This window comes from Rhagoletis pomonella, unplaced genomic scaffold, assembly GCF_013731165.1.
Source record: "Rhagoletis pomonella isolate Grant_MI unplaced genomic scaffold, Rhpom_1.0 Rhpom_scaffold_00008, whole genome shotgun sequence".
NCBI classification, from domain to species: Eukaryota; Metazoa; Arthropoda; class Insecta; order Diptera; family Tephritidae; genus Rhagoletis; species Rhagoletis pomonella.
The window spans coordinates 41531726-41543074 of record NW_023458562.1 but is presented as its reverse complement, the minus strand read 5'-3'; the positions used below and the strand labels follow the sequence as shown (position 1 = coordinate 41543074).

The 11349-nt window shown below is 36.0% G+C and overlaps 1 protein-coding gene across 3 annotated transcripts in view; it reads right to left on the bottom strand.

Annotated features, from left to right (window-relative positions):
• The window catches only part of LOC118744881, a 106353-nt gene that overhangs the window by 21228 nt on the left and 73776 nt on the right, over window positions 1-11349 (bottom strand). For all 3 annotated transcript variants that reach the window (XM_036478285.1, XM_036478286.1, XM_036478284.1), the window contains exons 4-5: window positions 1613-1773; window positions 324-1524 (exon numbers count right to left, since the gene is read on the bottom strand). In XM_036478285.1, the coding sequence (XP_036334178.1) occupies window positions 324-1524; window positions 1613-1773 (1362 nt within the window). The remainder of the gene's footprint in view (window positions 1-323; window positions 1525-1612; window positions 1774-11349) is intronic.

Here is an 11349-nt window from a genome sequence, read left to right as displayed (position 1 = left end):
CGGCGGTGTATGGGTGGTGGTGCGGTTATGTCTTGTGGGGTCTGTTGTGGGTTTGGTGTGGTCTATTGTGGTTTGTTGTGGTGCGGTTGTGTTTGTGTTGAGCTCTGTTCCGACCGATTCTACAATGGCCATCGTACAGCAGCCAGGAACAATATAAAATATAATTTTAAGCATCAATGGGAAAAAAACTTTAAGCTTGCTATATCTCGAAAACTGTTTTACAAATTTTGTGCGGTGAATGACAAAAAAACTCCACAGGTCAGAATTACTGTAAACTAGTGTTATAAAAAAGAAGTGTTATCAAAAAATATTATATATGTCACCTTTTTTGGGCCCATCAGCTACTTCCGAGATGTCTCCTTCTTGGAGTTTTCGTTTTTTATTGAATTGAGCTAGCGCTTCCTGTGTTGCTTCTTTTCGCTGCTTCTCGACTTCGTGCTTATGGTAATAAACTGAACGTAATATGTGTTCGTTCAACAACAACATAGTTTGTTTGCTTTCGTGCTTAGCTTTGAAATCTTGGACTTCCACACGCCGCTTGCGATTTAAACGCAGGTAGGTTTTCCGAGGAACCACAACTACCCGCCGACATGAATCAGTTTCAGTGTTAAAATATTTATTAATAAAGTTTATTTCACTTGGGCGACCACGCCTTTCTTGACGTTTCGTTAGAAGCTTTGGTCTTTTCGCTCGGGGATTTTCTGCCTCAAAGTCTGAACAGAGTGAATCTTCCGACACATCTTCTCCCCTATCACTTTCACTCCTTTCATCATCTGAGCTAATATATTTAACAACACTGCCTTGAGTTTTACGGTCCGTACTTTTTCTTTTTTCTGTTTGTTTTTTATTACTTCTATTTTGCTCCTGGTTCTCCTCCTCTTCTTCTTCTACCTCTTCCTCCACTTTTTCGAATGAATATCGCGCCTTTGTTGACGAAAATGAATATTCCTCTTCCGCCAGCACATTTTGCTTACTTCCTAAACTAGCTTGGTCGTTACCAGTAGTTGTATGGTCACCGGAATCCTTTTCAATGACGAGTGGTTTTCCATCTGTGGCACGTCCACCACAATAGCATTTATATAACTCATGAACCATACACCACACTGCCATATTTTGGGTACTTGCAAAACGAACCAATGGAATAGTACAATGCTTAAGTTGTTCCAACTCTTTATCCCTGACATAAATAGGTTCGCGAAGCTCAGTAGTGGTTTCTGAGAAACCAGAATTCAGGGACGATTCCGTGGCTGCTTCAATTGACACTACAGCAGCATTTTGGGATTTATTTGGTGGTATGATCGCCGCGGATCGTCCTATATAGTCGTCGTCAGTATCGGCAAAGTCTTCGTAGCGTTTCGGAGCTTTCGTGCACCGCCTCTTCTTATCATATTGCGACTCATTTATGAGAAGAGTCTCATTTTCTGTCAAGACAACAGTGGATGTGAACTCTTTTTCCATACGTGCTAGTCGTGCAGTAGCCTTTCTACGTAGCATAAATGCGTCTTCGGTGGTGATCGAACGCCCCTAATATGACGAATAAAAGTATTACTGTATTTCGAAATGTACTTTCGTTGTATTGCTAATTCTAAAGTTAAGTTAAATAAAAACTTACATCTGTCTCTAGGCGCATTATACGAGATTGATTGGTTCCTTTGCATGTACATTCTATGACGCACTTAGATTTCCCACAATGTTGGCGTAAAGGATAGTCGTCTGCGAGACTCTTGCAGACACAACCAAGAGCACAGTATTCTTTCGTACAAGGCTTCGCTCCTGGTAAAAGCAACAATAATAAATTTAAGTAAACGCCACAGAACCAGAATAATATTTATTTGGTGACCGAGTTTAAAAAAAAAGTCATCCAATCTTATAATTGTGACTGAAATGCTAAAAGCCTTTTCATAATGATTTAGTGAAAAATGGTTGAAGTCTTAAAAACTGGTATTAGAAATTCAAATTATAATTTGCATAATAATTGTGAGTGATATATATATACATTTTTTATGTGTTGAAAGACTTATAAGATAAATATGAGCGGGTTATAATTTCTTTAGTTCGAGGCTTATGGCCTTATCATAAAAAATAAAATAGGTTTAAAGTACTTTATAAAGTGACATTTTCATACAAATTTTCGATTTATAAAGCAGTTAAAGTCTTCTTTACTTTTTATGAATTTGGATGTAAAAGCATAAAAGTGTTTTCATAATAATTACCGAGTGAGGATTTTTTTTTTAATATTTTCCATATTTATCTATAATTGTTTGTTTTGGATTACATAATTTTATAAACATGACGAAACATATTCAAATGATAATAACAATTTCTCAAAATATTGAAATATTAGCTACTAGGTCTATTGTTTTTATTTTATTTTTAGGCACTTAGGAAAAGTTTTACTAATTTTTTGGCAAAAATTAATTTAGATGACCTATAACACGTGATTTTTTATTGATTAACATGATTTTCCACATTTCCAAAAAAAATGAACCCCTGACGACGGAGGAGTCTATAGCGGTTAATGTTTAATTTGTGGTTTTGTTGCAAACGTTTGAATGTAGTTTTTTAAATACATATTTGAATTAAAGAAAAAAAAATGCCAGTTAGTTAAGGGAACTATTTATACAGCGGCTACTTTTTAAAAATTCTGCCAAATTATATTTATTTCAATTGAAAACCTGAAAGGATTGTATTTCCTAATTTGTATTAAACGGCGCAGGCTTTGCAGCAATATAGCAACAACAATTGTAAATGGGCGAAATAGCGATTTTTCAGTATCAGTGAAAAGAGTGATTGCGATTTTTTAATCACAGTGATTTTTTATATCTATTGCTAGTTCTTTTAATAACACAGAAATGTGTAATAGTTCTAATAAAGGATGACAAATCAGTTTTGGTACATGTAGGGAAAAGAGGTAAAAGCTTCATTTATGCGCTCAAAAATTGCCATATTTCACTTCGTTTTTTATTAATACTTGAAGCTTTATTTACTAATTGATACAAATTTTGAAGTTAAAAACTGAAACGCAATTAACGTGATTCAAGCAAATCAAATTGCGTACTTGAAAATGGCCATTTACAACAACCATGGAACGGTAATGAAAAAACGGAATATATGTACATACGATACATACGAGCATATTCACAATATTTAATTAAAATTTTTAAAATCACCATGTCTACCATGATAGAGAAAAATCACTATTCGCAACTTCTGCTGACTAGCTATTGCCAGATGTGATTTTCATTCACAGCGAAATACCATGCAGTAGAAAAATCACCAATCACTGATACTGTGGCCTAGCAGTAGCAGTCACTATAAGCGATTTTTAAATCACAGTGATAAAATCACCGGTAGTGAAATATCGTTCATCACTACTTTTTATTGACTTCCCCAGGTGGTAAATAGTTCACTACTAACAGTATCAAGAACACCTAAAAAAGCCATTTTCTCAGAAATCGCAGGAGCCGAACATTAAATACCCGGCGCAAGTATTAAATATATGTTTTTCACTTTTCCGAAAGCTACCGCTACATGGAAAGTCGGGGTGTATCCGATTTCAATAATTTTCAACGTTTTGCTTTTATGTGGCAAGCACAATAACCATACCGAGTTTGGTACAAATTGATAGAATGGTTACCGAGATACATATATGTGATCATAAGTGGGCGGTGCCACGCCCATTTTCCAAAATTTTATCACAAACCTATTTCTTGGTGAAGAATTGTTGCAAGCATCAATTTTTAATAAATTAGCTTTAATATTTACTGATTTATCGAAGATTTGGTATTTCTCTAAATTACCGTTATATAGGATGTGGGCGTGGTTATTGGGTCGTATGAATAAAAACTAAGCAATTGCTTTTTCTTAAAATTTCATACCTTTTACTTTAATTTTGTTTGAATAAATTGAGTAAAAGATCTGAAATTTTAAGAAAAAGCAATTGCTTATTTTTATTCATACGGCCCATTGTCCGATTTTAAAAATTTTCGGCCATTTGGTATGCTGTACCAAGGCCAACAACGTGCCGAGTTTGGAAAAAATTGGTTCAGCGGTTCACAAGATATACACATGTAACCACAAGTGGGCGTGGCTACGCCCATTTTCCAAAAATTTAAAATATTCTTATTTTTCGTCTACAATTTATTGTAAATATCAATTTTCAGTGAATAATCTGCAGTAGTTACTAAAATATCGCAGTTTTTTTATTTCTGAAAATTACCGTTATATGGGAACTGGGCGTGGTTACAGTCCGATTTCGCCCATTTCAATACCTACCTTCCTTGGATAAATGGAAACCTACATACCAAATTTCGTTGAGATATCTAATTTTTTGCTCGAGTTATCGTGTACACGGACGGGCGGACGAACAGACAGACACGGCTTAATCGACTTCTCTATTCATTCTGAACATTTATGTACACATTTGTCTATCAGCCCTGTTCTGCAATCCGAGTCGGAATCGCATCGGAATCGGAATTCAATTCCGACTCGGAATTGAAATGGTGTTCCACAATCCTATCGGAACTTTTGTTTCGAAGTTAATATCGAATCCGATTGTGTAAAAAAAGGAACAACCCTCCAATCTGTCAACTTTGTCTTGAAGTGTGTCAATTTCATTTGGATAAATAAAACCGAGAAAATGAACATGAGTTTAATTGTTTTATTGGCGATTTTGCTGAATAATGAGCAACAGACATCTGAAAAAGTGAAGCGAAAAATTTTGCGCGAACACAGCAATCCCATGGAATTACCGGACTCAGCGTTAGTAGTATAAAAATATATTTTTTTTATACTAACGCCATTTCAAACTAGGTCTGTAGGAGTGGACTCAAGCATCGCTTTGGGAAGGAGAACCGTTTCCAAGATTATTTCATAAATAATTACGCTCATGGAGCGGAGACTTTGCTCAAAGTGGATAAAATTGTTCATGTCTGAGCAAGAGAAAAGAGCCGCCAAAAGTTCTTTCTACGATCAATTTGGTATTCCGTGTGTGATTGGATGTATTGACGGCACGCACATCAAGCTATTGCAACCACAAGACGGGTCTGCTTTTTTTAATCGAAAAGGAAATTTGAGCATTAATGCAATGATTGTAAGTTGCCACAATTACTTGATTTTATATGGAAAAAGTTTTCGTAAAATTTGTTTCTTATTTATTTCAGATTTGCGATCATAATATGGTTATTAGAGCTATTGATGCTTGTCATCCCGGTTCTAGCCATGACTCCTTTATATTGGAGCATGAGCAATGCAAGACACTTTTTCATGACGAAGTATCGAGATAGTGATCACAATTCGTGGTTATTGGGCGATGCCGGGTATGCTCTGGAACCTTTTCTATTAACACCATATAGAAATCCAGAACCACGGTCTATACAGCACGCGTTTAACAAAACACATTCTTCAGCACGTAATATAGTTGAACGAAAAATTGGGGTTCTTAAAACTCGTTTTCGGTGTTTATTAGGATGTACTTTTTAAATGGGTCTCCTCCGGTAGCCACGGCCTCTCTTCTGTTGTGTGCCAATTTCTTCCTCACTTCACTTTTCCAGTCAGTCCAGGTCTAGTTGCAAAAAATCTAAATATTATTTTATTGGTGATCCTTGACTATTCAACGACTCCGCCACTTTTCCTCAAGAGCCACTTTATCTCCTTTGAAGAAGCCCTTGGCTATGTATGGATTTATTTCCATGAAGTCCAGCATATTTTTGATTTGCTCCGCCGCTTTCCCCTGCATTTTAATAATTTTTATTTTAATAATTACCACTGTTATTTTCTTTACTTACATTTTTTGCTGTTCGCTGACTTTAAAATTTTTCCTTTGACCGTTAAGAGTTATATTTTTGTTTCTCGTTTTGATTATTTTCTGTTCCACTGGCTTTTAGCTGATTGGAACATTTCCGATAAAATATTTCCGATAGTCGGAATGCAGAACATCAAATTTCCGATAGAATTCCGATTCGAAGTGGATCGAAATGTAGAACAAGGCGGAATCGGAAATAATTTCCGATTGTCGGAATGCAGAACACCAGCAATCGTTATGTACGCTTTAATACTTTAAACGCCAGAATAATTGTTTTAAACAATATTTCTGTATATAAATAAAAATTACTTCATAAAATATCTGATTAATTTTAACATGAGTGTATACTATAACATGTAGTATAAAATACCCTTATAATATCGTTGGACACAGAAGCCAATGAATTATTTAATATTTATGACATTTTGAATAGCACTAATGAGATCATTTCCCCATTCTGTGTTTAAATAGTCAAAGAATTCTTTACAATTAATTTAAAATTACTTTTAATTTGGATTTCGTTTTCAACAATCTTAATTAGAAGTCGGTCTCTCCCTTTGCGCCAGGAAGCAAAATTTATACCTAAGATCCTCTCAGTTACTTCGTTTGAGTATAGTACAGAAAAAAAAAACAAAATTACATATTTTTTCAAACTGTGGAAATATACCACTATTTCAAGCCTCGGGTGAGAAGGGGAAGGTGCTTCTGTCCGGATGTTTGATGTTCTCGGGAAGATTAAGGCTGACATCACCGCCATCCACGAAATTCGATGGACGGGACAAGGCAAGGTAACCGTGGAGGCTTGCAACGTCGACTATAGTTGCGCAAATTCGGTGTGGGATTTGTAGTGGGGGAGAGACTCCGTCGCCGAGTACTGGCGTTCACCCTGGTGGACGAACGTCTAGCCACAATCCGCATCAAAGCGAGATTTATTCAATATTTCGCTCATCTGCGCCCTTGCTCCGACGAAAGAGAAGGACGAGGTGTCCAACGGCCATTCCTGTGAGCGCTTGGAGAGAACATATGACCGCTGCCCCCGACACGATACAAAAATCGTGCTTGGCGATTTCAATACCAAGGTGGGCAAGGAAGAGATCTTTGGCGCTACTGTCGGAAACTTCAGCCTCCACGACGAAACGTCCGATAACGGATTGGGGCTGATCGACCTGGGGCCCGAAACATGGTACTATGTAGTACTAGGTTCCAGCATAATCAGATCCACCAAGCTACATGGCTGTCTCCAGATCAAACCAAATCAACCATGTTGTGATAGACGGAAGGCATGCTTCCAGTGTTTTAGACGCACGTCCACTCCACCATCTTGTTGCAGCCAAGATACGCACCCGCCTCTGTGCAGCAAAAAATGTGCGCCCAACAATGAAATGAAAACTTAACGTCGAAAAGCTGCAATCAAATAGACGGTCAATTTATTCGCCAATTGACTCACACATCCGCTCTCTGAGAGCAATCTTCAACAAACCGACATACTGGAGCCACATTTCCCGCTCATTAAGTACCGCCGCAGAAGAAACACTCGGATTTCAGCGCGCCCGAAAGAAAACCTAGTACGACGAATAGTGTCAAGAAGCTGCAGAGAACGCTGCGATCGGGGGCAACGCGAGCAATGTGGGACCGTTATAGGGAACTAAAAAAGGAAGCGATAGGTATTTGCCGCATTAAGAAGAGAGAAGCCGAAATACGTGAGTGCGAAGAGCTTGAAATGCTGGCCAACAGGAAAAACGTTCGAAAATTTTACCTGAGAGTTAGACGACTTACTGAAGGTTTCAAAACCAGGGCGACCTAGAGATTGATGTCCACAACGTACTTAAATTATGGTGGGAACACTTTTCCACATGGCATCAGCACTGAAAGCAGTGGAGTCGATGTCTCACCGCCTGACTATGACGAGGTACGAATAACGATTACGCGGCTGAAAAACAACAAATGATGCCGGCGTGAGAGGAGTTTTAGGGGGGGGGGGGGATGCAGGTTTTCTTGTTGGGTTTTTTCGTGTTGATATCATATGTATATATGTTTGTACGAACTTTTTAAGCTATCAGGTGAAGCAAGCGGTAGAATAAGTCAGGTGAATCAGTGCTTTGGTATCCGCAACAGGAACAACTCGCAGCACACGTGAACACCGGTAGATTAGCAACTTTTGGCAAATTTCTAGATATTTCCGAGGAAAAACACTAATATTAAAGAGCACTGCTAAAGCACGTCTTACTCTGCTGACATCACAAAGCAACGGCATTAATTGTAGCTTTTTTCTTGTGAAAAGAAAAAATTTGTAGCAACAAATTTGCAACAAAAAAGCTACAATTAGAAAAGAAAAAATTTGTAGCAACAAATTTACAACAAAAAAGCTACAATTAATGCCGTTACAACATTTTCAATATCTCAATTCTGTCGTCAATGGTGCATGGCGTCAAGTTAGCACTACATACCCAATTTTGTTCGAAAAAGGGTCCACTCAATTTTTTCCAGAAAAACGAAAGCTACAAATTTTTTCTTTTCACAACAAATTTTAAAGTTAAAGCTACAATTAATGGCATAGTAACATTTTGGATATCTCAATTCTATCAACTAGGTGTATGGTGTCAAGTTAGCACTACATACCATATTTTTTAAAAAATTAGAGCTACAAATTTGTTCTTTCCACAACAAAAACACTACAATTAATGCCGTAGTTAACTTTTCCAATTTCGAAAAGCGTAGTGCTAACTTCGACACGTTTATAAAATCCGTAAATATGTATCTATTTTTAGGACTTTAGCCCAACACAAACAGCAACAACGCAAAATTTGCTTTATTTCACTTTTAAATGGGAAATATACCGAAATCTGAGTTTTGCTTTATTTCCAATAAAGGTTGACAATAAAACAAATTTTGCCTTTTTCCCATTGCTTATTTATACTATTTGTAACAAAAACAGTTTACTGACAGAAGGAAAAAGAACTTTGTTTATTCCAAAAATACAACTAAAGAAAAAATGTTATATAATTCATATGAAGAAAGTAATATTCGCAAAATATTTTTAGTTATGAAAAGTCTAACAAAATATAGGCAAAACGTCTTTAATAATAACTACTTGGGGATTTGTATGAATTTTGTCTGCTTGCTCTATAATATGTGGAAAACACTGCTGGAAAACCTTAAAATGTTCGCAGCATATGTATGTGTAACACACAGAATATTGTTTAGAGTTTTATCTTCAGTTGAAATTTCTGGATTACCATCACTTGCTTCACTAATATTTCCAATTGATTGATTGATTGAAGCTGCTCCTCCGATTTGGGGCCAGCGCCTTGATGTTGTCACACAAAGGGGAGGGACCTACAGTTTTACGCCTACTTGGAACGGCGCTCATAGGACTATTTATGCATGAAAACCGGTCAAAAGTCAGATTTACCAATTGTTGCAAAAGTCCAGTAAAAGATACTATTCCTAAAGCTAAATAACTGATCTATTGAATCGTAGTCATGAAAACTCCCTCCGCGGCTTTGCCTTTGGCATACATCCATATGTAAACCTGAAAACAGTCAATGTTGTGATAGTTTTTTTTTCTCCACGCTTTCAGTCGTTATATTTGTTTCTTCGGTAATTGAGTTTTAGTGAAGACCTATTTCAGGAGAAAGACCTTTTGAACATGGAAGACGACCATTTCTATCATTTAAGACTAAATTTAAGTAAATTGCTTTTAATATGGCCTTCGTTTAGAAAATTTAATATCGGTCCATTTTGATATTTTTTTTTAATAATATTTTTAGATAATGGTATTTTGGTTTACTTGTCATGGTTTGTCAAAGTATGGTTCCTTGAAATATACAAATGTAACTACAGTTATCAATTAAAGCAAAAATAATTTGCTCGCATGTGCTTCATTTTGATTTTCGAAGGACGAAACACGATGAGTCGTAAAATTGTAATTTTGGATTTTATTTACAGAAGGAAAGTCGCATTCTTAACGGGTATAAGTCTGAGCTTTAATTTGGTAAAAATTACGAAGCGATTGAGTACTAATTATCAAATATCTATGTAAACCCCCGATCCATCGTTAGTTTTATTCGAGAGCTGCATACCCTTTAATTTTAAAGTACTCGGGAGATCCTTCGAAAGACTATGAAACTAGACAATAACGCTCTCTCGTCGGCTTCGATTGCGTCCTTAGAACAATTTACCGCATTCTGTTTTTTTTTTTTTATTTTTAAGTTATTTAATTAATTGAAATTGAAAAAGCATCAAAACTTTAGTAACGAAAATTTTAGCACCATTCCCAGTTATTCGCAATCAAGAGCCTGTCTGAAAGGATGAATTCCGTTCTTGTCTTTATCTGAAAAAGTTTTTTTGCGGACTTATGATCCTAATTAGTAATTTGTTTGACCACTAATTATTTCGTATTTATCCATCGATTTTCTTCATCAGAGGCATTTCATGTCTCCGCAGCCACCTCTGTGCGCTACCTCTAAGGATTTGGATGAAAGTTGAAGAGATTGAAGGTCTAGGTGACATGAATATTCGTGCAGCATATTTTGCCGATATGTGGGGTTGCCTATTTACACGGGACTTAAATTTTAAGAAAACGTCATACATACATACATGTATCTTGAAAACCTTTTAACGCAACTTAATGAAAAAAAATGTATTTCTTCCGTATTATTATGGGCTTGAATTGTACATATTTTACATTAATGTGCAACGTATAAAAAACAAAAATAAATTAAGCAAACATTTTTCTTTTTGATTTTTTTTTTGATTATAGCATTTTTAAAAATTTGTATTTTTACATAAAAACATTTTCTATAATGTCAACTTTAAGTACCCATATGCGCGTAATGGGCTACTTATGCGTTTGGACTCTAGATCGTCTAACGCTAGAGCAATATGATAAATAGACATTGAAATTTTATGAAATTGTATATTTTTGAAAGAGTAAAGGGGTGTAAAAAACAAAAACAACATGAATAAATCATATTAACTTTACCAAAGGTCTGAAATGATGAAAATCCCTTCAAGGAAATTGCAGAATTGAACTTTGTTGCAAGTTCACAAGGGAAATCTGCTTACGACGTGATTGGAGGAAATTTTAAGAGACTAGCAGCAGCTAGAGCAAGTCTTCAACTCCTGATGTTACAACAAATTCGTACACCCGAAGCCCTCTACCAATGGGGTGCTGTATGTAGAGTAATGTCAATTTTAAGTACCCAAATGGGCGTAACGGGCTACTTACGCTAGGCGCATATTTACGGTGACCATATTAACCAACGTAAAATAAAGGAAATTTTTTTCAAAATGATTTGGGAATACGTACATACAACTTGTATGATAAAAGTGCCTTACCCATATCGTAATTTAAATCAAGTATTTACCAGTTAATTATATTATTTAATTGTCCAATTTCCAATGCTCTAGCGAAAAATGAAGCCAAATCCTTTTGAAGGACTTCGACGAAGCCAGGACACAGTGGTTCAAAATTGGAATTTAATGTTTATAATCCACTGGAGTCTTCATTTTTCAACCAATTTTTACTAAAAAGCAAAAAAAAA